The sequence below is a fragment of the Salvelinus namaycush genome, chromosome 31, assembly GCF_016432855.1.
Source record: "Salvelinus namaycush isolate Seneca chromosome 31, SaNama_1.0, whole genome shotgun sequence".
NCBI classification, from domain to species: Eukaryota; Metazoa; Chordata; class Actinopteri; order Salmoniformes; family Salmonidae; genus Salvelinus; species Salvelinus namaycush.
Window position 1 is genome coordinate 38,735,545 of NC_052337.1, and position 26,330 is coordinate 38,761,874.

The window sequence follows — 26,330 nt, forward strand, 5'->3', positions numbered from 1 at the left end:
CCGATTGGTCAGAACTTGCATACCTTGTAAACGGGGATGGAGAATAGTCAGTGCTATCTAGATTCCTTGCGACTTCCTACCCCGAACTCGGTCAAGCTTTGATAATTTAAAGCATCTGTATATTGTTAGGGCAAAAAACTAAACGTGCACCGAGTTTGGAAAACGCTGCCCTAACCTTAACCCTTACCATTTATTTTAAATGTCAACTGAAATGGTGGTATGGACGTCCCAAGGATCCCGAATAGCACAGACCAATGGAGAAGGGACGATTAATACATTTTGGTATTTGTGATCAATAATATGTCATATGTGTTGTGTGACATATATCTCTGGTTCGAACCATAGAAATGTCAAGGTTTACAGAGGTTTCTCTGGGCAAGAACTATCCCAAATAGCAGTACAGGTAGACAGTACGTTTCTAAACCAATGTCACTTATCTCAATATTATTGGTAATAAAATCATTACATTTCCATAACCAAAACCTGTATATGGGTTTTGCTCTAAAGAACCTGGATATCACCAGCCAAGTCCTCACTTTCAACAAGCATCATCACAGGCACACCTAATTCCATCTCTTACCGCTATTGCAAGCTTGATCAAATTCTTATTTTATAGTCTATAAAGTTGATCACACTATAAATATTGTGGCTGAGGATTCAGTTTTGTTCACGAAGACAAGTCCAGGCCGGCAGTAATATCCATGTTAATAACCATTAAAATGAGACAAGAGAGCAAAACATTTTTATTGAAAAGAATTTACTGAGAAAAAACTGAGATGCATCTGCAAAAAGTGTTTTCAAAAGACATTAAATGTTTCAATAGTAAGAGAGTTCATGCTTTCAGACTGACACTCCATTTACATAGGTCTTCTCACATGTCTTTTCAGCAATTTAATAAAAATATGATATATTTTTATTTGTGTACTGTTTTGCTTTTTAATATATAATACATGTAATACTGATGACAAAACACTGGATTTAATTTACAAAATAAAATAACAATATAACAGTTACAATCCTTTATAATAACAGTTAATAATTAGATTCAAATAAATCATACATTTTATTGTTTTAGATAGAAAGTAAAAACACAATTTTTGTATTTTCAGTCATCGTAACAGTCTCCGAGCCTGAGACAGAGTCTGCCTGTATTAAGGTGTCTTTACAGTGTAGGAGGAGGCATGGGGACTACATGCTCTGCTGTCAGTGAGGAACCATAGGCACCATAACCCAGGGTTATTATTACAGGGTCCTATCTGACCCTCTGTCCTTCAGTGACTGCACTCTTCTCCTCTATGATCTAGCACTGATCTGTCCTCCCCACTAGGGGGCAGTCAGTCACTGCAAAGTGCAAATTCCAACTTCAGTTTTGATGGTCCCCAGTGGACCTTCTTGCTAATGTAATGTTCAGTCTCTTTCATAGCTCGCATCCCAGCTAGTAAAACCCACCAGAAGAGCCTTAGAGTCAGGAGCACATATCTAACCATATCTAACCATGAAGAGTCTCTAACCCACGGCTCTCCAACCCTGTTCCTGGAGAGCTACGGTCCTGTAGGTTTTCGCTCCAACCCTAATCTAGCGCACCTGATTCTAATAATTAGCTGGTTGATGAGCTGAATTGGGTTAGTTACAACTGGGGTTGCATTAAAAGCCTACAGGAGGGTAGCTCTCCAGGAACAGGGTTGGTGAGCCCTGCTCTATCCCCTCTCAGCATTTAGAGGAGGGGAAGAACTTCCCAGGCGAGGGGAACTTGAAGCCATTCCCAGAGGGCAGTCTGACAGGGTGTGGTGGTGCTCCAGGACTACCTCCCCTGGAGGAGTCAGTAGCAGTCTGAGGAGGAGGCGCCACTGGTGGTTTTGAACCCAGCATTCGATGTCCGTTAAGCAGGTTGGTGGGGCTCTGTGGCCCTTCAGCGTCCTGGTTCTTGTTGGTGGACCCATGTCTTGGAGAGAGGTGGAGAAGCCCCAGGACATCTTTCTGGACCGTGCTCATCTTCTTCCCCCCATCTCGGAGCACTCTGCCTGGGCCGGGAACCTCCTGCCTCTGGGTGGCATTGGACCAGAAGGTTTTCAGGTTGTGGATGGCCTGGACCCTCTCGTCCACCAGGCCTGCCTGTTTCAACCGGCGCAGGCCAGGGGTTTCAGCCGGGCTGGAGCGGGACGCGGTAGAGCCTGTAGAGGAGTAGGAGAGGGCAGGGGAGGGGGCCAGGGAGAGGGCTGGGGAGGGGGCCAGGGAGAGGGCTGGGGAGGCGGCCAGGGACGGGAGGCTGCCGGCTGGAGAAGGGTGGCCTGAGCTGGGGGAGATGGAGATGCTATTGGGGGAGTGTGAGATGTGGGGGGTGTAAGGGGAGCTGGGATATTTAAGTCTGAGCTGCCCATGGATGTGGGGGTCTGGGGTTCTGGAGGGTGAGGGGTGGGGGTGAGAGAAAGAGAGGGAGGAAGACAGGGAGGATAGGGCCGGGCTGTTGTAGCCGGAGCTGATCTTCTGTAAGGACGAGCAACGAGAGGGGGGTTTGGGCCTGGTGGAGAGGAGAGGGGTGGAGATGGGTGAGAGAGTGGCAGGGAGGGGTGAGAGAGGGCTGGAGAGGGAGAGAGGTGAAGCCCGGGCCTGTAGGCTGGCTCTACTACTGGGTCTGCTGAAAGCGCTGGTCTCAGACGAACGGAAGCCCAAACCACCTCCAGTGGGGGTCAGGGGGGCTGAGGTGGAGGAGGGTGTATATTCTTGTCCTCTTAGCCCCTCCTCCCCTCCCCCATTGCCTGCCCTTCCTGTCCTCCCCCTCTGGAGGCTCTCCAAAGCCTGCATGTGGCTTTGGGTCTCTTCCAGGATCCTGGTGGCCAGCTCCTGGGGGTCCAGAGGGGTGAGGGGTGGCTTGTCTTCCTGGGACTTGACGGTGCTGTCTGTCTCTGTACTGGACTGGTCAGACTCAGAGAGGACCGCCTCTGTACTGACCACCTGACCTTCAGACAAGCTCTGAGAGCTGGGGAGGAGAGTAGGGGGAGAGATGATTAACTTGATGTGACAAGTTGGTGAAGTTGCGAACAGTTAAAGCAAACAAGTGTCTTTTTAGCCTAGTAAGAAAAAAAAGCAACAACTTACCCCTGGGACTTAACGTGTGTGTTAGGGCTGGGGGGTATGGCCAGGGGCGGCGGGGGGACTTTGAGCGGTGAGGTGGGAGTGCTGACACTCCCCTTGGGGGAGATCGAGACGGGGTACCCCCTCCCTGCCGCGCCTCCCCCCTCTGCTCCTCTAATGTGTCTGTGTCCCCCAGGGAGGGGTAAGGTGTAACACTCCTTCCCCCCTCCTCCCCCTCCTCCCAGAGGCTCACTGCTGATGATAGAGAATCCTTCATACTTATCCTCCCCCTCTGTCCCACCGCCTACTCCTCTGTGATTCGTTAATCTGTTTCTCGACACACCTCCTGTGTGTCGGTGAGAGACTCCTCCGCGGTGCCGCTCCAGTTCCTGCTGCCGCGAACGCTGGCTGATGCCATCACTTCCTGCGGGTTCGGGGCGGGACAGGAAGCTGAGAGAGGAGGCGAGGGAGCTGAGGCTGTAGAGGGAGATGGCGTCGCATGAGAGACTGTCTGGGCCTCCAAGCGGTGGCGAGAAGGGAGGCTGGGGGAGGTTAAGGGGGAGGGAGGCACACTGGGAGGAGGAGAGAGACTCTAGAGATGAAGAGCTGTCTAGGCTGAGGCGTCTGGGGAGCTCTGTGGAGTCTGCAAGGGAGAGAGGAGAAGATGGAGAGGTGAGACAGGGGTAAGATGAAATGGTGAAGCACATTGTAACTATAGGAAGTCCGGATGCCTAGATACTGTAACAATGTAGAATTTAGAGAGAGGACTCGGAGACTCTTACCAAACAGTGCCAGTAGAGATTGCAGAGCAAAGTGCATTGTTCGTCTGCAAGCCTGTTTACCAGTCTTCAATAGCACCTCCTCCTGTCCTGCCTCACACAGGTCAAAACCTGGAGGGAAACAGAGAATGGAAAAGAATGACACACACAGCTAACGCTTAGGCTTTAGCTCAATGGGCTAACAGTCTTGTGACATGCAGGAGACCTGGGTTCAAAGTTGACACACCCACACTGGCTCTCAAAAGATGAGATTGGCCGCCACTGCTATTATACAAGCATATCTACCGCTCAGTACGGTGAATACTCACCCAGCGCAGCCAGGAACTCATGACAACCAGGAAGTCTCCACAGCTGGACACTAATGGACACCTGGATGGGAGCCAATGAGAACTCCTGCTCCTTGTCACATGTCTGTTGCTGAACCAATACCTGGTGGAGCTGGAGACAGGGAGAGGTAGTTTATTAGGTTATCGTAGTTTAGGTTACTTCTGGCTTGTCCTACTTTTTTGCCTCAGTATGCGTTTCTCATGCCAGAAAGATACAACACACAACTTACCATTCCCACCATATTTTTAACAGCCTTCAAGTGGTGGGTAAGAGGAAGAGCGAAAGATATAGAGGACTTAAATTGTTAGGAGCAGACCATTAGAAAGTAACAGATCTTATCAACGAAGACCCCGCAGGGACTAACACTATTTATAAGCCCTAAAAATCCCAGAGGTTATGATGATATTGATATTGACCCCATGCAAACATTACCAGGCCCATCACATGCATATTCAAATCATATTTCTGGGGGAGCCACTTTTGTGAAACAACCAAACTGGGCAAGCTGCCAATCGCCATAGCCTACCCATGGGAGGACGGGGGTTGGGCGGGTCCCAAAGTCAAATTTATTCATACATGATATCAAGTTGATTCATTTACATGCTATTTAAAATGCTATTAACATGGATTATCAAGCTATTTGATTCTAGATTTTAGGACAATTGGGGTTATCAGAAACTCACGTGTCCAAATAATTTGATGAATCTTTTTAATCTGGCCATATCTTAGTAATAGCACAAAGATATGTCAAATCAGGTAATGACACATTTTTATGTTTTGGGGTGATTGAAACGCACCAGAAAGTTCAGGAAAACATCAGGGATGATCATCAAACAATCTTTGTGTATGACCTTCTGAAATAGAGAGTGTCAATTAATCAGTGTGTCTGTGTGCATTGAGGCCTACCTTGTTGATTAGCTGTTCTCCAGTCTCAGCAGCAATGACCAGTTTACAGAGGGCCTGGAATGCTGAATGAGGCAGACCTGGATGACAGAGAGGATTTATTGATTGATAGTTTTCCATGTAGGGGGACTGGAGTATAGTGCTGTGCTGGCAGTCTGATTGGTTTATTATTTGGTTGAATGATTGACTAATTCACTGATAGGTTACCTAGTAGTGACTGCAGAGTGGTGCTGCAGAGCTGAAGCCGGTCTCCAGGGTCGGCCATAGGGAAGAAGACAGCAGCGGGGAGACCACTGCCGGTACCGGGACAGTCTAACCGGAACCCCACGGCTGACAGCAGGGCCTGCCATCCCGGTACGCCACCAACCTGGTGGATTCATAGAAAACAGATATATTCATTACGATAACACAGAATAACTAAGTAATGAGAAACACCAAAGACCTTACACTGAAGAGCACACACACACACGCACGTATGCAAACACACACACATACACACCTTGTTCTCCACACTCTGCTGCAAGGTGTACATAGCATTACTCTGACCACTCTGTATACGCTGGAGAGACTTCTCAACCTGAGGGATGGAGGGTAAATCACATTATTAGGCAAGGTTCTTTGAAGTCTCTTGAATGGACATAGGCGAGATGGCAAACATTGTGCATGTTTATTACCAGGTGCAAAAGTACTCTCAGGGAGTCTCTAGCCCTCTCAGGGTATTGGAGGATCTCTGCCAGAGCCTGGCCAATCAGAGACGAGGGGCTGTTCAGCTTCACATCACAGCCAATCAGCATGAAGCCTGTGAGAAAACATGAAGAGGAGTGAGAAGAGGAGTGAATAATGTGTGTGTGTGTGTGTGTGTGTGCGTGCGTGCGTGCGTGTGCGTGCACTAACCCGCCCAGTTAGAAGGGTGTGAGAAGTGTGTGCTGCTCTGTAGAGTCTTCATGGCCTCAGTGAGAGCTGCACTGGCCTTGGTTCCATTCAGCAGCGCCGTGTAGAAGGTGTGTGTGAACACCTTGGAGGCTGCCATGGGAACGGGCCACAGTGACACACACACACACTGCACCCCCGCTGCAAGGAAGGCACGGGTCAGCCCCACCACCCCGTCAGCTGTCACCCTGCTAACACACTCCTGGTACGACCTGAGTGAGGAGAAGAGAGATAACAAGTTTATAAACGTAGAGACATACGGCATAAAAAATATAAAAACTGCTTGGTTGATAATTAGGTATTTGTGTGTGTGTGTGGCTTACCCCAGCACCACCAGTTTGATAGGCAGTCTCAGGTCCAGTATGTCTGCCGCAGTGAGCAGAAACTCCTGAAGTGGTGGACTGTCGCACACACTCTCTGCGTCACACACACTTCCTCCGTCTTCGCTCCCGTCCTCCCGTTGCTCAGTCCTTGCTCCCACATCCCCAGTCTCGGTTGAAAGCGATCCCCCACACGGTGCACTCTCCTTGGGCCGTGTTCCCGAGTCCATCCCTGGATCCTGGCTGGGGGAGAGAACCAGGGCCGCCAGCTTCCAGGAGACATGAGTAGCAAAGTGAACACACTCTGCCTGGCCCATGGCTGCTAGCACACGGTCCTAGAGAAGAGAAGAGAGAAGTGAGGAGAATGTTGCCTGTTTGTGCATCTCAATAAATCACAGGAGTAGAACACACATGCTTTATTCTTAGTACCTTGGTGGCCTGTGTTCCAGTGAGGGGCTGGCAGCCCAGCAGTTCCCCCAGGCGGAGGGCCTCGTCGTGGGCAGAGGGCAGCGGACCCCACAGCCAACGCTCCATCACCCTGGAGGGCAGGCGTGGAGCCCCTACTACTGCAGTCATGGAACCCCCACCGTTGTAGAGGAAGGGAGCCCCGCGACGAGGGTAGGACTGGAGGTGGGGAGGTGACGCAGATTTAAATGATTGATCGGTCAATGACACAATCAATGACACAATTATTATTATGACAGCATGGTTATCAGTATATTGAATTGTACAGGTTGTGCTGTTGTCTTGTATAGTGTGTGTGTGCCCGTGAGGACATTTGAGTGTGCGCTGTACTATACACCCACCTTAGCTACAGGCCCCAGGCTCCCTAAAGATGGGACAGCTAGAAGGTTGAACCTCTCATACAGGTACTCATTAGACGAGCTACCTTTGAGCAGAGCGAAGGGAACCAGGTACAGCTCTCCCTCTAACACCAACACCAACTGTCTGTGTCTGCCCACTGCACCACTACTGGGCATCAGCACCTAGCGAGGGACGGAGGGGAGGGCGAGAGAGAGCGAGGATGAAAGAAAGAGAATAGACAGATAGATGTAATTCGATCTACGTCAAATGATAAAGCGTGTGTTACGGTAAACACACACACACACACACTCTTACCCCCTCCATAGGTGCAATGAGCAGGTGGTGAAGTGCTCGTAGGGGGGGTTTGGCGAGGGGGTTGGGTGGGGGTCTATAGGGTAGAGAGGGGGAGGAGGTCTCGTTCACTGGAGACACTGTAGAACTGACCAGACCGGAAGAACTCCTACTATTCCTGTAGAAATAAGCAAAAAGAGGCTTGTTGTTTAACAACTGGCGCTGTCTACAACAAGTAGATATTGCATAGGAACATACGACATGACACTCTCGCCATATGAAACATCAGACTTTTTTTGAATTGGATTTGAAATATGGTGACGTTTTGAGTCTTCCGGCAGAAGACACCCACCCACCTGTTGAAGAGGTTGTTTCTGGAAACCATGCGTAGGTAGCCCGTAGGGTCGCTGGCTGAGCTCAGCCGTTCCTCAAACTGCTGTTCCAACAGATCACCCGCTTCGCTCTCTGTCTCACCGCTGTTACACGCACGCACGGACGAACGTGAGCGAGCACGCACACACACACACACACACACACACACAGTAAGGTGCTGTTGGCTAGGGCAGCAGTACTGCAGTGGTTGTCAGTGAGAACAATTTGTGAGGGGGAACATTTGCTGACACAACACAGAGGTCCATGACAAATTAGCCTGCAGTGCTGGCGCCGATGGAAGCTGCGTGTGGTATTCAACTTTATTACCCTCCGAGGTGTGATAGTCTCTCTCTACTTTATTAAAGATTGTTTGGCGCTTCACTGACGGGTAGCCAGTGTGCAGTGTGTGTGAGAAAGCGAGAGAGGCTGTGAACTCCCATTATCACTTGGAGGGGTGCAATACGTGTCACCTCTGAACAAGCCCATCCATTCTACAGAGAGGGAGAGAGAGAGAGAGAGAGAGAGAGAGAGAGAGAGAGAGAGAGAGAGAGAGAGAGAGAGAGAGAGAGAGAGAGAGAGAGAGAGAGAGAGAGAGAGAGAGAGAGAGAGAGAGAGAGAGAGAGAGAGAGAGAGAGAGAGAGAGAGAGAGAGAGAGAGAGAGAGAGAGAGAGAGAGAGAGAGAGAGAGAGAGAGAGAGAGAGAGGGGAGGGAGAAAGGGAGGGAGGGAAAGACAGAGCACCTCGCCAAGCGATAAAGAGCGCTTGCAGTCTATCAGTGAAGCACTTCACAATATTTGAATAAAGCAAAGACCATCGCAAGGGCAAGACACACACATACCTGCTGTAGTAGTCGTCAACTCCCAGAGCCTCTCTAGCTGCAGTGATGTGCTGCTCCAGAGTCTGGCAGCCACTAACTCCTCCCCCCTGGATCTCTGAGGCCTGCAGCTCGGCTCCTCCCTCACCCAGGTACACCTCATGGAACTTCACTATACCTGCACACAACAGAGGGTGAGGGATTTAGAGGTGTGTGTATATGTGTGTGTGTGTCTTTCTGTGTGTAAGTGTGTATGTACCTACCTGTGCCTGGTGCCAGTAGCCAGCTGTAGAGGTACCCTGCGGCCAGAGAGAAGTACAGCACCAGTGACTTCTGACTGTTGACCGTATTCAGGATGTGTTCTACGGTTACCGGGGAGTAAGGGTCAGGGGTCGGGGTATAAGGGTCAGAGGTCAGGGGTTGGTGACCCTGCTGTCGCTCCACCAGGAGGTCGGCGAACGCCCGGGTCCGTCCCCGCTCTGCCACTGCTAGGGCCTCGTCATAATGACCTGGAGAGGTATGAACAGAGGGATGAGAAGAGAAGAGAGAGAGCGATAAGAGATGGGAAAGTGCAAGTAGAGAAAGAGAGAGAGAAAGAGAGAGCGAAATAGAGATAGGAAGAGAGAGAGAGAGAAAGAGAGAGGGAGAGAGAGAGATAGAAGTGGGACAATAAGCGAGAGAGAGTGAGAAAGTGAAGGAGATGGATAACAAGAGAGATGACATAAAAACTGAAAGAGAGTAGAGAGAGAGTGTTACCCAGGCTGACGAGGATCCTCTGGAGAGCCTGGTATGATGATGTCTGCAGGTCAAACAGAGTCAGCCTGTAGTCTGAGCTGAGTTGGGCTTCATGCCGAATCGACTCAAACAAGGCAGACGCTCGGTACAGCTGGAGAGAGAGAAAGAGAATGCACACCTACATCACACATTCATTCACACCTGAATACACACCCATGTGGCACCCCCATCGTGATATACACGCAATTCGTTTTAATTTTAAACATAGGGAATCTCAAAACCCCTAAGGTTAGAATCAGAGACTGGAGTTCCATAGTCAACCAGCAGGTGTCAGCAGGACTCAAGAGAAGCAACAGTAACTTTGAAACACACAAGTTGGTACCTGGTTCTGGGCCTCCTCCAGGTTGCTGCTGGCCCACAGTGACAGGCCCAGACGATGACGGATCCTAGCCTCCTCCTCTCTCCTCCCACACTGCTCTGCTAAACGCAGACCTGAAACAGAGAGAAAGAGAGAGAGGGAGTCTCAAAACATCATCAAATCACCCCTCTCCTACCCTCCCTCTTTCTCCAAGAACCATGTCTTCATTCATACTCTCTCTCGATGTCTCTCTCTCCTCTCACCTTCCTGCAGGTACATGACAGCCTGTGTGTAGTTCTGTAGCGCATGGTGTGTCCTCCCCAGGCTGCCGTACGCCAGTGTCTTGGCTGTGAGGTCATTATTCTGCGCTGCCACACTCAGGTGCTGCTCCTGATGACATCACCACAGACAGAAAGGTCAAGTCCCAAACCGTTTACCTGACAGAACCCGACCACAGCAGAGAGGACGAGGCGAAGCAAGAGGGATAACTGGGCCCAAAATATGTCTTCTCCAGCAGGTGGTGTTTATTTTTCCCGCTCACCTAGTGAGAAGTTTTGTATGGAGGTCAATGAGAGTGTCGAATTGGGTTGACAAAAAATGTAATGGCTTATGTGCTACGTGTGTCTTACTTGATCTAATAGAAGTTTTATAATGATTAGGTTGTTACAATTGACATCCCGGCAACTTTGAGAAAAAACACTTTATATCGGAGTTGTGCCTGTTGTTCCCACGAGTATCTGCCCTCTCATTGGCTAGAATGGTCCATCCTGATCCTCCCGACTACCTTCCATTTTTTAAGACATTTATTTTCATTGTTTCATTGAGTATCTGGTCAATATAATGGATAATCTGTGACCATAGTGTGTGTTTACCTGACAGGCCACGGCCTTTTCGTAGTTTCCCAGCGCCTCATAGGTCAATCCCAGGTTCCCGTAGGCCCTCCCCTGACTCCTCACACTTCCTGTTTCCTCCGCAATCTCTAATGCCCTCTGGTGCCACTGGAGAGAGAGAGAGAGAGAGTTGGATGGATGGACAGACGGACACAGACAGACAAACAATGGACCATTGCATGGGGAATATAATAACATCATTATGAGAACCAACCTGTAGAGCTGTCTCGTTCTCTCCCATCAGCTGGTACACTCCACCTAACGCCCCGCTCGCTTCGCCCTCTAGTGCTCGGTCCTGGGAGGAACAGATTTATAATATAATATATTGTATAATATATTATAGATTTATAACACATCTATAACAGATTTCTAACACATATACATATATATATATACATACACATACATATATACACATATACATATATATATACACATATATATACATATATATATACACATACATACATATATACATATACGCATACATACATATATACACATACATATATACACATACATACATATATACACATATATATATATATATACATGCATAGAGAGAGAGAGAGAGAGAGAGAGAGAGAGAGAGAGAGAGAGAGAGAGAGAGAGAGAGAGAGAGAGAGAGAGAGAGAGAGAGAGAGTGTGTGTACCAGTCAAATGTTTGGACGTAGCTACTCATTCAACAGTTTTTCTTTATTTTGACTATTTTCTACATTGTATAATAATAGTGAAGACATCAAAACAATGAAATAACACATATGGAATCATGTAGTAACCAAAGAAGTGCCACCTCCACTACAGGTATTTATTCCTACCTCCCTCCCATCAGTCATTCACTCAATAGAGAGGTAGAAGTCTTACCCCTGCGGTGGAAGCGATGTTGAGTTGATGCTCCAGGCAGGATAGGGCTTGTTCATAATTCCCCAGCTGGCTGTGTAGGTCTCCCAGCTCCCCATATGCCTGAGCCTGGGCCTTCCTTCCTCCACTTCCTCCCTCTCCACCTTCCGATCCGCCCAGCTCATGGGCCACCACCAGACGCTTCTCAAAACACACCAACGCCTGCTGGAGACTACCTAGAGATCTGTCAGGAGAGGAGGAAGGGAGGAGATAGGAGTTATTTTTGTTTAGTCCCATATCTCTCTTTAGAGTTGGTCTGCTGCTTGCTGCAGATGAGTCACTATTGCACTCAGAAGGAGCCCTACCAATTATTTACATAAATGTGACTCGTTTCAGGAGACTAGGCGTATGTCGCGTGTCCCTACTTCACAGGCGAGCCATTTGAACGTAAACTTTTGTTTTTTATCATAATGCGTTTTTTGGGCAGAAAAGCATTCTGGAACATGTGAACTTTCATGTGCCTTAATAACAAATGTGTATGCCATCTGTAAATACAAATAAAATAGTTAAATTACGAGCCTAGTTGGTTAAGCCACGGAAAAAGTCAGCAACCTTCCCGCTAGCCATGATTGGCTGAGATAATGAGTGGGCTGGACATGCCGAGAGATGAGTTCGGATTGGTCTGACATGTAGCAGGCTTCTGTCTATAACATGAGCTGGTCAGTATGAGTAGGTGATCCTTTCTAAAGTGGATTTGTTTTTTAAGATATCGTAGTAGAATTCCATAAGTGTTGCTCTCCACTTTCTGGAGGACCGAGTTTTGAAATCAGTGTATGATAGCTAAGGAGATGGGGCGACGTACAATTGGCATAGCGTCGTCCGGGTTAGGGAGGGTTTGGCCGGTAGGGATATCCTTGTCTCAGTATGTAAAATGTAATAAAATGTATGCACTCTACTGTAAGTCGCTCTGGATAAGAGCATCTGCTAAATGACTAAAATGTAAATGTAAAAATGAGAAAAATCTGGCATTTGATTGCAAATATGCAGACAAAGTCGAAAATAGAACACACAGAAGGCTGTTGTATAAAACACCTGTCTCTGGATTACATCTTCAAACTAAGGGCAACCATCTGTGACAGAGAGGGAGAAGCGTCCATCCATATATACGGGTAAGACAGTCTAGATAGCGACATTTTCAGATATTACACATTTCTAATTTTGTCAGGAAGTAGTTTTAATTTCAAGTTAAAGTGTACTGTTAGCTAGCTAGCTAATGTTACATGTATGATCTGTGTAGTAATATTATTCGTATCGCAGAGCCATTTGCATTGCTAGTTATAGCCTAATGTTAGCTAGCTAACATTGAACCTTGTTGGTTAGCTACCTGCAGATTCATGCAGGGTAGTAACGTTATGATTTGGGATTATGGTTCATTGTTTAGCTAACTAGCTACATGTAAAAAAAAAAAAAAAAAAAGACTCCACTATGCAAGTAACTATTTCAATAGAATGTTTATGATGTCACTGCGACAACTGTCGATAGACGTAGCTGGTATATTCGCTCTGGCTATCTACTCCAATTTCGGAGCACTCTCGTCTAAGTGTGCCAGAGCGCAGAATAAAGCACAGTTCCAAAAGCACAGTTGCAGTTGGCAAACACTCTGGCAGTTGGCAAACGCTCTGGATAACATAGAGCAGCCTAACCATCTCTGCTAGGGCGAGTAAAAAGGTCAGAGTAAGCTGTTCTCTCATTTGTGTCTGGAAGTAGCTAGCATGCTAGCCAACGTTAGCCAGTTAGCTTGGGTGCTTGACTGCTGTTGTTAGGTCAGAATACTCGGATCAACCCTACTCCTTGCCCAGAGCGTCCAGTGTGCGTTCTGAACGCTCCGAGAGTGAAACGCTCTGAATTTACGAACGGACAATGTGACAACGCTATGAGTTTATAAATGCCCAGAGCACACTCTGGCACTTCAGATTAAATTTACGAACACACCCTTAGTATAAACCAGCCTTTAGTCTTGAAACTTTGGTTGTTTAGTACATAGCCTCACATGTGAATCCTTAAAGATATCGGTGAGGCTAAAGCTTAAGGGGGTGTGAAAGATGCTGAATGGGTGTAGACAAAGAAGGTAGGTACCAAAACATAGATACCAAAACACTAGGTACCAAAACATTCAAGAGCCATTTTCTAAAGGTTACAAGTTTATCAACTTTCAAATCAGAATTACTTTCCCATTGTTCCTCAACTGTAGTGTATGATATACCAGTCTCTACCTTTAATCCAATGTAAAAAACGATTTCAAATTTTGCTACGTAAAACCGAATCGAGCCAGTCGGTCACAATTGCATTTCATATTAAGTACACAAAGTACACATAAGTCACACCATAAAACACTCCACTCTCAAAACAGCAACGGCTTCTAGTTTCCCACAGAGCCATATGTGAAACTTAAGGAAGCTAACAAGAAAACCAATTAGGCAATAACTTCAGGTCATGTTGATTTTGCTAGTATGAGATGAAAATAAACATGCACAGCTTTGGGGGAGGGAATGTAAAATAGGCTGTGTCTGAAAATGAACATCAAGCTGTGGCTTTTATCAGTATAATTACATTACTTATTCTTTCATTATTCTGTCCTTCCCTCACCAGGGATCAGCAGAGAGAGATAGAGATAGAGAGAGAGAGAGAGAGAGAGAGAGAGAGAGAGAGAGAGAGAGAGAGAGAGAGACAGAAAGAAAGAAAGAAAGAGAGAAAGAAAGAAAGAAAGGAAAAGATTGAGAGAGAAAAGGAGAGGGGGGTTAAAAGAGGAAGAATAGAGAGAGATAAAGAGGAAGCAACAGCCAGACAGAGAGAGTGAGAACGTGTGTGTGTCTGTGTTTTACCTGTGTGCATTGCCCAGTCCCCTGTAGGCTCTCTCCTGGTCCTGAACATGGTTGAGACTCTGAGCCACAGTCAGAAACATCTCACAGTACTTTATAGCTTCCTCAAAGTCTCCCAGAGAGTCATAACAGTCTGCTAGGTTCCCGTAGGCCCTGCCTCTGTCCAGCACACACTCAGCCCCACTCAGCTGCTCCAGCATGGCCAACTGCTGCTCAAAATATCCAATGGCCTCCTCCAGGACGCCCATGTTCATCTTGGCGATGCCCATGTTGCCCTGGACCTGTGCCTCCACGCGGGCATCTCTGAGGCCCTGTGCCAGGGAGAGCTGGGCCTGGTAGCACTGGAAGGCTGTGGGGTAGTCTGTCAGGGCCATGTGGACGGCTGCCAGGCGGCCCAGAGCACCACACTGCCCCCGCTGGTCGTCTAGAGCGGTGCGGGCAGACAGCTCCTGCTGGTGGAAGGACAGGGCCAGGTCGTACTGACGGAGGAGTCTGGGGGAGGAAATGTCTATTACTTCCCAGTCAATATGAACTAAAAACATATGAGAAGTTAATAAATTACATTTTAGATGCTATCTGGGCTAGAAGCCTACCTGTGGGCAGAGCCTAGCGCTGAGTAGGCGTCAGCCTCCATCTTGTGTCCTTTGACCTCCTGAGCCAGGGTGAGCTGCTGCTGGTAGAACCTCACCGCCCCGGCCACGTCACCCCGACACACACACACATCCCCCAGGTTTCCCAGGGCACGGAACACTGCCTGGACACACACACACACACACACACACACACACACACACACACACACACACACACACACACACACACACACAGTTTTAATGTAGAATCTCCCACCCCTGTCAAGTCCCCCCAACACACATGCAGACCCACTTCTGACCCATTCCTCCAATCCCAGTTGTGTTAATGACTGTCTGTACCTGAGTGTTGTTCAGAGCCTGAGCCAGGGACAGCAGGTATCTCTGACAGTCCTCAGCCTTGCTATATTCCCCCAGTGCTTTGTAGGCCAGACCCAGGTTACAGTAGGCTTTAGCCTGGGACAATTTATCACCCAGGTCTTTAGCCAGGGCCAGGTCCTGCTCATAATACCTGTCAGTAAAAAAAAGAAGAAAATTACTAAGGCTCATTTTCTTCACAAAGTTGAGACCTTTGTGTAATTTATTTGGAGAGGTATCTTTATGAGTTATTATTATACATACAAGGTGTATGAAGAGTGTGTCCTACCTGACGGCCTCCCTGTACTGTCCCAAGCAATAGTGTGTGTAGGCCAGGTTGTGGCAGACCTTGCCTTCTCCCTCTAGGTCCTGTAGCTGAGGTGACAGGGTCAGGTACTGTTGGTAGTATGGAACCGCCGGGGCATACTCCCCTCTACAGCAGTGGAAGTTACCCAGGTTACCTACACACACACAAACACACACACCCTTTACCTTTAGGAATAATTCAAGTATATTTAATATTGTTTTGTATTACTTTGTCCATCTGTCCGTCCGTTACCTAGTGCCCTGGCCGTGCTCTGCGTGTCTCGTAGCTCGCGTGCGATGGTCAGGTGCTGCAGGTAGTGCTGGAGAGCCTGGTCGTGAGCGCCCAGCGCCTGATAGGCTACAGCCAGGTTACCATGGGTAGAGGCCTGGGAGGGACGGTCATTCACCTGGGAGAGGAAAGAAAGGTCAATACCAGGGCCGCATTCAGCAGGACACAACGTTGGCCAACGTTCAGATAGAAATGTATGATGCAGAACAAACATACCTCTTTGGTATATAAAATAAGGAATCACGTCAGCTCTAGTCATAGCATTTCTATCTGCAACGTTCTACAATGGTTTCATACTGAACATGGCCCAGGTGTGCGTGTCTGCCTCCAGTGATATCTGCTACCTACGATACCGTACAGCCTGGTCGTACGTCCACAAAGCGCTCTGTGTGTGTTTGTTCACATGTGTGCGTTCACGTGTGTGTTCAAGTGTGCATCCTCACCTCGAGTGATATGTGCAGTTCCTGCCGGTGGTAGCGTACAGCTTGGTCGTACATCCTCAGAGCGTTGTAGGCATTTCCCATGTTCCCATAGGCCCTGCCCTGAGCAGCATAGTCCCCCAGCTCCTGGACCAAACACAGGTGGGCCTTGTGGAGCTTCAACGCTGCATCGTACTCCCCCTTCATCTGGTGGATTATACCTGAAAGAGAGAGAGAGGCACAGAGAGGCGTTTTCAGTCCAGCGAGTGAGAGTGAGTGACGGCCAAACAGAGATTAGACATGAGGATGACCAATTAGGATCGCAGTCGACCGTCTGACACTGGGCCTTTTCAGGGGGACGGAACATTACGGAACATTCAGATAGGGAATTGTCGGGAAAAAGCGAATCGTGTCACATCCCTGAATACACCGATGTCTGTGAGTGTGTGTGTAGGTATGGGAGGGTATCAGTGCTCGAATATCGGCATCAAACACAAGACAAGAGAAGGGAGGAATGAAAGAGGGAGCAAATGTGGAGGTGTCGAGACAGGGAGGAGAGGTAGGGCGTGTCGAGACAGCAGAAGTAGATGGATCAGTAACACACGGCCCTGATGTCTGTCTGTCTGATCCAGTGTGTGTGTGCGTGTGTGTTTGTAGGCCAGGGCTCAGTCTTAAAATGGAGTGGAGCATGAAATGAGCTAAGGTAGTTTGGCATTCTGAGTGGAGAAACGCTGTTTCCATTTGCTACTTTCTTTCATCCTGAACATAGCCATGACTTTTGCCACCGCTAATAACCAGTCGTCATTGTCCCCCACCTCCACCTCCCAGCTGTGAATCCCTGAGGTGAATCCCTTTGAACCCAGAATGTCTAAGTACCCACTAAACCTCTCTGGGTTGTCTGGAACACTCCTATCCTCAGTCTTCATTCTTAGGCTGGTAAGGTTCTCTGAGAGATGGAGAGAGCATGCAGCTGTGTTTGGGTCCAGAACTACAGGTGTGCAGTCCAAAATTGACTGTATCTTCTGCTAGACCTATAAGCCAAGGTTGCCCAGGTGCTTGGCCACGTTGACCAGAGCTCCAGAGACAAGCGGAGGGTCCAGAGGAGAATCTCTGCTTTCTATTTCGCGGTCTTGTAGCTTTGCAGGAATGCGGTGTCATCACCCGACAGCTTCTCCTCTACCTCCCTGATTCTTTTAGACAGAAATGACATCCTTTTAATATTCTCCTCCTCTTCCTCCCTCAGCTTGGCTATTCTCTCTGCCTCTCAAATTCCTCTTTTATCTCTGTTTTCTGGGCCTGCGCCCCGATGTGAGATGCCATTTTCTCCCAGGAGGGTATGGTCTTGTCAACGACAGCCATTTTATTCTGTAGGGCCGCCAGTGGTGTTCTGAGCTCCTCCCTCTGGGTAGCAGCCTTCTTCACAGAGTAGAAACTGTGGCCTGCATGCTCAGAAATACTCCACACACTCACGCTCCAGGCAGAACAAGCCAAGCTTATGTTAGTGGAGGCCACACACATTGTGTGGGCCTGTGAAGTGTGTTTGGCGCATTGGAGCCTGTGGGGGTTCTCCATGCGAGGTCTCCTCTTTGGCCATCTTTCTGGGCAGCTGGCAGTCTGTGCACTTTTTCTCCCTCTGCAGGGTCTCAGGGTTGCCGGGAAACGTCTGTCTGCAGACAGAGCAGACCTTGGTCCCTCCCTGCTTCCAGGTGGCCTCCAGGCAGGTCCTGCAGAAGCTGTGGCTGCAGTAGAGGATGATGGGTCTGTGAAGATCTCACAGCAGATGGGACATGACATGTCATCCTCCAGAGGGGAGAGACAGGCTGCCATCCTCTCTGGACAACGAATGAGAGAGAGGTTTTTAGAATTATATTTTTAAGAAAGTGAGAAAGAGCCAGTGTCAATGAGAGTGTGAGTACGTGTGTTGTGTGTTAGTGTGTTCAAATACAACGTTGGTTAGATATAGAGAGACTGTCTTAGAGGATGCTACAGTAGTCATAATGGCAGTTTAACTTTGCACAACTACCCTAGCTACGGAACTGTAAAGTGATATGTGATGCTCCATATCACAGTTATGGCTTAGCTACTGTAAAGTATAGCAAACAATTTTTCAACTAACCTGTTCCTGCCGATAATTTCTTTGTTCTCGATACGGGGGAAAAGTGTATCTTATACATGTCCAGTTGCAGGTGGTTCTATCAAATTTCTAATGTTTCTATTTCAAATGTATTCATTTGTTTAACACATTGTTGGTTACTACATGATTCCATATGTGTTATTTCATAGTTTTGATGTCTTCACTATTATTCTACAATGTAGAAAATAGTACAAATAAAGAAAAACCCTGGAATGAGTAGGCGTGTCCAAAGTTTTGACTGGTACTGTATATGAAATGTGGAAAAAATATCTTATAAAACATTTAAAAAGAAGCAATAAAACAAGAGACGGTGCAAAACAAATGTTATTAACTCATGAAAGAGAAAAGAAACAGAGATACGGTTTTAAAGCCGTTCAAAAATAAAGTTAAGAAAGGGTCCAGATATCTGCCTTTTCTTTGGGCAACATCCTAAAAGAAATGTAAGTTAGTAGCACGCTCATCCCCCCTCGGAACTTCTGTCCCACTGAGCTGGAACTTCTGTCCCACTGAGCTGTGCACACTGCCCAGCTCCGGCTCAGTGGAAGACAGTAGTTCAGAGGGGGGATGGAAACTGTCATTCTTTACAGGAGGCCAAGTGTAGCACTTATTTGGTCATGGTCAATTACAATCTTGAAAGAATCATGTAGTCCTAGTTAAATGTGATTGTTGAGAAACTCAGTGTCTTTTTACAGTAAACTTCATAGGTTATCCAGTAACACAGGACATTGTTCACTGTCTCGGTATGGCTCACTGTATATGTCCATGTCTGCTGTGACGGGGAGCTAGAGAAGCAAGGGAGAGTGAGGAGAGTGATGTCAGTGCAGGCAGGCGCAGCAGCAGTGTTGATCTGTGATTGAGATGACTTATCCTCTAAAGTGAAAATAAACAGTTGCAGAACTGTATGGGCCCTGTGAAGATGTATCTTTTACAGTGATGGGGGGAAAAAAATATTATTTTTGACAATATATATCGTATTGTATCGTTTTGACAATATCACAATATATATTTTTGCGCTAAATGGCTGTACCTGCACCAAAACTCCAGTATTTTTCATTCATAGCTTGTTCTGCATCTTCTCTTTAAATAGGGAGACAATTTGTTATCAGTACTTTTATTTCCATGACTGATCAAAACTAGTTTTCTCATGGCTCTCTCTTGTCTCTCTGCAGCAGACATATGGTGAGCAATATGTTTGGAACATTGAATCGCAATAAAATCACAGTATCGAATCGCAATACATATAGAATCGTGAGAATTGCAAATACATATCTTATCCGCACCAAAGTATGGTGATAATATCGTATTGTGAGGTCCCTGGCAATTCCAAGCCCAGTGGCATCAACTAAAACATTTGCCTTCCTTTGGAAACCAGCCAATTGTCATACTTGAGTAAAAGTAAAGACATCTTAATAGAAAATGACTGAAGTGAAAGTCACCCAGTAAAATAATTATTGAGTAAAAGTCTAAGTATTTGGTTTTAAATATACTTAAGTATCAAAAGTAAATGTAATTGCTAAAATATACTTAAGTATCAGAAGTAAAAGTATATTAAGCAACCAGACGGCACAATTGTCTTGTTTAAAAATGTTGGGGTAGACAGGGGCACACTCCAACACTCAGACATAATTTACAAATGAAGCATTTGTGTTTAGTGAGTCCGCCAGATCAGAGGCAGTAGGGATGACCAGGGGTGTTCTCTTGATAAGTGCATAAATTGGACAATTTTCCTGTCCTTTTAAGCATTCAAAATGTAAAGAGTACTTTTGGGTGTCAGGTAAATTGTATGGAGTAAAACATATATTATTTTATTTAGGAATGTAGTGGAGTGAAAGTAAAAGTTTTCAAAAAAGGTAAGTAGTAAAGTAGAGTACAGACACCCCAAAAAACTACTTAAGTAGTACTTTAAAGTATTTTTATTTTAGTACTTTGCATCACTGCATGTACAGACACATAACATCATACTGTGGGCTCTCTGCCTTCAGCGATCATCACATATTCTTATCTACTTTTTTACCCAGGTTAAAATCAAGGAGATGGAACTAGGCCCTACATTTACAATTTGCATAGCTTGAATGAATCATGTAGTCCTGGTCAAATGTGATTGTTGATAGACCAACTCACTGTAAATGTGAGCTTTTAAAGTAAACTTCATAGGTTATCCAGTAACACAGGACATTGTTCACTGTCTCTGTCTGGCTCACTACATAGGCCCATGTCAACTCAAATGATCACTTCCTTGGACCTGGTGCCTATTGAGGCCACATATCTGCCACCCTTCGAAACGTTTTCTCAGGCCCTGCTGAGACTCATGTCCATGATACTGCAGAATCATACTACAGAATGCAGTACTTTCACATCTTAGATACTACAAGTGTACAATCCACAGACCGGTTTGACAGGGGGGGCTCCACACCCTCCAGAAGTTGGAAAAGGTGCTCATCTCTGGAGAAATGGATAGTGTGGTCAACAAGTAGACAGAGTTGGAGCCCAGGGCATTGCAGGTGCAGCTAGCAATGCTAGAGTCTAACTACACATGCAGCACCTGCTCGCAGAGGGTCAATATCATCAAGAACGTGGTAGCAAAGGTGAGAAGTCTCTTTAAAACAAGTAGAAACCTTGGTGAGACTTTTTTGTTGTTGTTCCTGCATCCTCTGCTGAGGCTGAGAGAAGCTTCGGTGCCCTGAGAAGACTGAAAAGATGTCTCAGAACATCAATGACACAGAAGAGAATGAACAGTGTGGCTGTTTGCCATGTTCACTAGAAAAGTCTGGACAAGTTAGACCGGACAGAAATCTGTGTGGTCTGAGAACTTTTTCCACTTTGAAAAGCATGTTCCGTCAGCACAGAAGAAGCATGCTACACCCGAGGGAAGCTCAACTAATCCAACCGGCATTTGACAGGGATCTTACAAGAAGATTTCTGGGAGAATGTAATGATCGATTACTCAGGAAGTTTCACAGAGCATCAAGGAAGCTGCAGCTCTTTTGAAAAGGTAAGATTGAAACAATCTAGCTGGTAGGTTTGTGTCAAAATCTTGCCTTAGTGTGTAGGGCGATGTCCACGGTGCTGATAAAGCGCAGTGAGATTTCGTGCCATTGAACCTGTCACTTCTTGGTCAAAAGCGTTTCTTTTACTTTTATGTTTATTGTGGTATAGCATGATATAAGCAGAATTCAATAAAATTCCAATGCAATAACCCAAATGATTCCCCTGGGTATAGCTACACATTGAGATGTTTCATTACAGAAATAAATAGGCTACGTTCTATTGTAGTTTTATTGGTTTTCGTTGCTGTAAATGGAACTGTGCATATTGTTTATAGTCCGGGTGTTTATAGTCCACAATGTAAATAGTCCGGGTGGCCATTTGATTAATTGTTCAGCAGTCTTATAGCTCGGTGGTAGAAGCTGTTAAGGAGTCTTTTGGACCTAGACTTGGCGCTCCGGTACCACTTGCCATGCAGTAGCAGAGAGAACAGTCTATAACTTGGCTGACTGGAGTCTGTGACAATTTTTTGGGCCTTCCTCTGACACCGCCTAGTATATAGGTCCTGGATTGCAGGAAGCTTGGCCCCAGTGATGTATTGGGCCGTACCCACTACCCTCTGTAGCGCCTTACGGTCAGATACCGAGCAGTTGCCATACCAGGCGGTGATGCAACCGGTCAGGATGCTCTCGATGGTTCAGCTGTAGAACTTTTTGAGGATCTGGGGACCCATGCCAAATCTCTTCAGTCTCCTGAGGGGAAGAAGGTTTTGTCGTGCCCTCTTCATGATTGTCTTGGTGTGTTTGGACCATGATAGTTTGTTGGTGATGTGGACACCAAGGAACTTGAAACTCTCGACCCGCTCCACTACAGCCCTGTCGATGTTAATGGGGGCCTGTTCGGCACACTGCCAGGTCTCTGACCTCCACCCTATAGGCTGTCTCATAGTTGTCGGTGATCAGGCCTACCACTATTGTGTCGTCAGCAAACTTAATGATGGTGTTGGAGTCGTGCTTGGCCACGCAGTCATGGGTGAACAGGAGTACAGGAAGTGATTAAGCACGCACCCCTGAGAGGCCCCAGTGTTAAGGATCAGCGTCGCAGATGTGTTGTTGCCTACCCTTACCATCTGGGGGGGCGGCCTGTCAGGAAGTCCAGGATCCAGTTGCAGAGGGAGGTGTTTAGTCCCAGGGTCCTTAGCTTAGTGGGCACTATGGTGTTGAACACTGAGCTGTAGTCAATGAACAGCATTCTTACATAGGTGTTCCTTTTGTCCAGGTGGGAAAGGGCCGTGTGGAGTGCGATTGAGATTGCGTCATCTGTGGATCTGTTGGGGCGGTATTCGAATTGGAGTTGGTTTAGGTTTCTGGGATGATGGTGTTGATGTGAGCCATGACCAGCCTTTCAAAGCACTTCAAGGCTACCGACGTGAGTGCTACGGGGCGGTAGTCATTTAGTTAGGTGACCTTTGCATTCTTGGGCACAAGGACTATGGTGGTCTGCTAGAAACATGTAGGTATTACAGATTCGGTCAGGGAGAGCTTGAAAATGTCAGTGAAGACACTTGCCAGTTGGTCCGTGCATGCTCTGAGTACATGCCCTGGTAATCCGTCTGTCCCTGCGGCCTTGTGAATGTTGACCTGTTTAAAGGTCTTTGCTCACATTGGCTATGGAGAGCATGATCACACAGTCATCTGGAACAGCTGGTGCTCTCATGCATGCTTATGGCCTTATACAGCTCGTTGAGTGCGGTCTTAGTGGCAGCATCGGTTTGTGGTGATAAATAGACAGATACGTATAATATAGATGAGAACTCTCTTGGTAGATAGTGTGGTCTGTGAATGTTGACCTGTAGATAGTGTGGTCTTATACAGCTTATCATGAGGTAGAGACAAAACCTCAAGACTTCTTTAATATTAGACATTGCGCACCAGCTGTTATTGACAAATACTGTAGACACACACCCCCGCCCCTTGTCTTAACAGACGCAGCTGCTCTGTCCTGCCGATGCATGGAAAACCCAGCCAGCTCTATATTATCCGTGTCGTCGTTCAGCCACGACTCGGTGAAACATAAGATATTACAGTTTTTAATGCCCATTTTAATCGTAGATCATGGAGTTTGTTTTCCAGTAATTGCACGTTGGCCAATAGAACCGATGGTAGTGGCGATTTACTCACTCGCTTACGAATCATCACAAGGCACCCCGACCTTCTCCCTCTGTATCTCCGCCTTTTCTTCACGCGAATGAAAGGGATTTGGGCCTGGTCTCTGGAAAGCAGTGTATCCTTCACGTCAGACTCATTAAAGGAAAAATCTTTGTCCAGTAATCGCTGTTCTGATGTCCTTAAGCTCTTTTCGGTCATAAGAAACGGCAGCAACTTTATGTACAAAATAAGTTACAAACAAAATAGTTAGGAGCCCGTAAAACGGCAGCCATCCCCTCCAGCGCCATTTACTGCATTTGTTTACTGTTAATATAACTAGCCTAAATATAGATTGTGTCATGCCTTTATCAATCTGATATTTTGTCTACTAAGTGGTACTGCTGTTTTGTTCCGTTCGCATTCATTCACATTCGCAGTTGTGTCGGTATTCTAAACCAAATTGGTATTCATTATTTTTGTTTGCATGCATGAATAACTAGGCTACTACTTTCAGCATTTAGTTTGCATTATTTTGGTAAGACAGCTCGGTGTATGGCTGCATTCACATATGGCAATTCACCTATTACAAACAGCTTATTTATCTCGTAGCCTATATTCATGACCGAAATGGCCTAGCTGTAGGGCATTGTCCATTGTGCTGATACAGCGCAGCAGAGGTAGGCTATAGATTTCAAAAACACTCAATGAGTCTCGGCATTTGAACTTTATCTTTATTGATGTATAGCGTGGTTGTATAAGCAGAATTCAATATAATTCCAATACAAGAGCCCAAAAATGTTTGGCCCCTGGCCAATTTCAGTTCACAATGAAGCATGACAGAGAGCTCTGGGCCTGGTTTCCCGATAGCTATGGAAATTAGGCTTACAAGTGTTTTTTAATGATGCCTTTTTTTTTTTTTTTTTTACAACGGCTGAAGATCTAACATGCATTTCCCCAAACACCACGCAGAGAGAACGTTCGCTAAGGAGAAGGGTGTAATTGCGGCCCGCAATTCGGGGCATTCCTGCATGTTGGCATTCCTGCAACTGCAGGAGCCCCTCTTTATACTTCTATTGGTACATTTTTAAGATAGGACAGACAGGGGTGCTCCAGTACAGAAGGTGGCGTTAATGCACTATAACGTTGGATGCCAGACACCGATAAACCTCACAGAAGAAGGAGTGGTAGCTAGCTAACCGTACACCGGTAGACAGTGTCCTTCGCTTTCGACTGTCGGCCATGGTTTTCTGCAGTTCTGTTCACGATGGCGAGGGCAGGTGTTTGGCAGGCGGGACCGAGGTGGGAATTGTGCTAGCTTAGCCAGCTAATCCTAGGAGGACTAAGGAAGGTGGGGGCGAGTAGAAAGTGTCACCCTAGCCTCCGCCCTTCGTCCCCGCCTGTCGGGCACGGTTTTCTCCTGTACACAGCATGTGGGAGGCGGGGGTAGCACCATGTGTTAGCTATCTAACTAGCAAGCTAGCACACTGTCGCTATTAGCAAGATAGCTAGTTAGCTAGCTCTCCCCCTAGCAACCGGTAGACTGTGTCCTTAGTCCCCACCTGTCGGGCACTATTTCCCCGCAGTTCGGTTAACGACGGTGAGGGCAGGTGTTTGGCAGGCGGGAGCGATGGACACTGTCTACCGGTATTGTTCCCGCTAACTAGCAAGGAGGGGCCAGTGAAATCCTTTAAAGTACTACTTAAGTCGTTTTTTTTTGACTCTACTATTTACATTTTTGACAACTTTTACTTCACTACATTCCTAAAGAAAATAATGTACTTTTTACTCTATTTCCCTGAGACCCAAAGGTTACATTTCAAATGCTTAGCAGAACAGGAAAATGTTCAAATTCACACACTTATCAAGAGAACATCCCTGGTCATCCATACTGCCTCTGATTTGGCGGACTCACTAAACACAAATTCTTTGTTTGTAAATTATGTCTGAGTATTGGAGTGTGCCCCTGGCTATCCATAACATTTTTTTATAATAAATTGGTACTGTCTGGTTTGCTTCATATAAGGAATGTGAGATGATTTATACTTCTACTTTTACTTTTGATACTTAAGTATATTTCAAACCAAATACTTTTAGACTTTTACTCATGTAGTATTTTACTGGGTGACTTTCACTTTTACTTGAGTCATTGTCTATTAAGGCATCTTTACTTATACTCAAATATGACAATTGGGTACTTTTTCCACCACTGGCGGGGGTGAAAAAAACAAATAATCTGCTCTCGGGTCACCTTTCTCCATTCAAATCTTACCTTAACGTTAGACTTTTTCCACAATACTGATGATGTATCAGCTTCTATAGAGATATTATCGACTATGGTTGCAAATATTGAGGCGGCTTATTCTAATACTTACCCTATAATAATGCACTAAATCAAGATTTGGCACATTATTGCGCACGTTAGGCTACACATCATTAAATATATTGAGGAAAAAATTGGACAGTAGCTAAATAGCCAAATAAAACTCAATTGAATGAACATAAATTGGATTTCAATATCATTGAAATATATAGGCCTTTGGCCTATACTGTAGGTTCCGCAAACTCAATTCTGGACCTTGAAGCCAGTTCCACTGCATTTTTCATTGTTCCCGTCTAATCAGGGACTGATTTAGACCTGGGACACCAGGTTGTGTGCAATTAATGATCTTACCTCGTAGGGTAAGAGTTGAGTACCCCTGCTGTAGGTATTCATCTCGGTTTTAATTTGAAGCATCTTTTTATTCTTTGATTGTTTGCAATAATTGCAAAGACATTGGCAACTTTGTATTT

The 26,330-nt window shown here is 46.4% G+C and overlaps 1 protein-coding gene across 1 annotated transcript in view; it reads right to left on the reverse strand.

Moving 5' to 3' along the window:
• Positions 1 to 756: 756 nt before the first annotated feature.
• The window catches only part of LOC120025608 (tetratricopeptide repeat protein 28-like), a 42,770-nt gene continuing 17,196 nt past the window's right edge, over positions 757 to 26,330 (reverse strand). Inside the window, exons 5-32 of the mRNA XM_038970157.1 lie at positions 16,299 to 16,495; positions 15,820 to 15,973; positions 15,550 to 15,721; positions 15,246 to 15,414; positions 14,907 to 15,067; positions 14,317 to 14,805; positions 11,459 to 11,678; positions 10,809 to 10,889; positions 10,577 to 10,702; positions 9,968 to 10,094; positions 9,729 to 9,838; positions 9,368 to 9,497; positions 8,875 to 9,120; positions 8,636 to 8,789; positions 7,783 to 7,902; positions 7,451 to 7,604; positions 7,138 to 7,317; positions 6,761 to 6,955; positions 6,335 to 6,666; positions 5,976 to 6,223; positions 5,756 to 5,880; positions 5,581 to 5,658; positions 5,289 to 5,448; positions 5,085 to 5,161; positions 4,160 to 4,289; positions 3,855 to 3,962; positions 3,097 to 3,715; positions 757 to 2,977 (exon numbers count right to left, since the gene is read on the reverse strand). Coding sequence (XP_038826085.1) covers positions 1,708 to 2,977; positions 3,097 to 3,715; positions 3,855 to 3,962; positions 4,160 to 4,289; positions 5,085 to 5,161; positions 5,289 to 5,448; positions 5,581 to 5,658; positions 5,756 to 5,880; positions 5,976 to 6,223; positions 6,335 to 6,666; positions 6,761 to 6,955; positions 7,138 to 7,317; positions 7,451 to 7,604; positions 7,783 to 7,902; positions 8,636 to 8,789; positions 8,875 to 9,120; positions 9,368 to 9,497; positions 9,729 to 9,838; positions 9,968 to 10,094; positions 10,577 to 10,702; positions 10,809 to 10,889; positions 11,459 to 11,678; positions 14,317 to 14,805; positions 14,907 to 15,067; positions 15,246 to 15,414; positions 15,550 to 15,721; positions 15,820 to 15,973; positions 16,299 to 16,495 — 6,332 coding nt within the window. The 3' untranslated portion in view covers positions 757 to 1,707. The remainder of the gene's footprint in view (positions 2,978 to 3,096; positions 3,716 to 3,854; positions 3,963 to 4,159; positions 4,290 to 5,084; positions 5,162 to 5,288; positions 5,449 to 5,580; positions 5,659 to 5,755; positions 5,881 to 5,975; positions 6,224 to 6,334; positions 6,667 to 6,760; positions 6,956 to 7,137; positions 7,318 to 7,450; positions 7,605 to 7,782; positions 7,903 to 8,635; positions 8,790 to 8,874; positions 9,121 to 9,367; positions 9,498 to 9,728; positions 9,839 to 9,967; positions 10,095 to 10,576; positions 10,703 to 10,808; positions 10,890 to 11,458; positions 11,679 to 14,316; positions 14,806 to 14,906; positions 15,068 to 15,245; positions 15,415 to 15,549; positions 15,722 to 15,819; positions 15,974 to 16,298; positions 16,496 to 26,330) is intronic.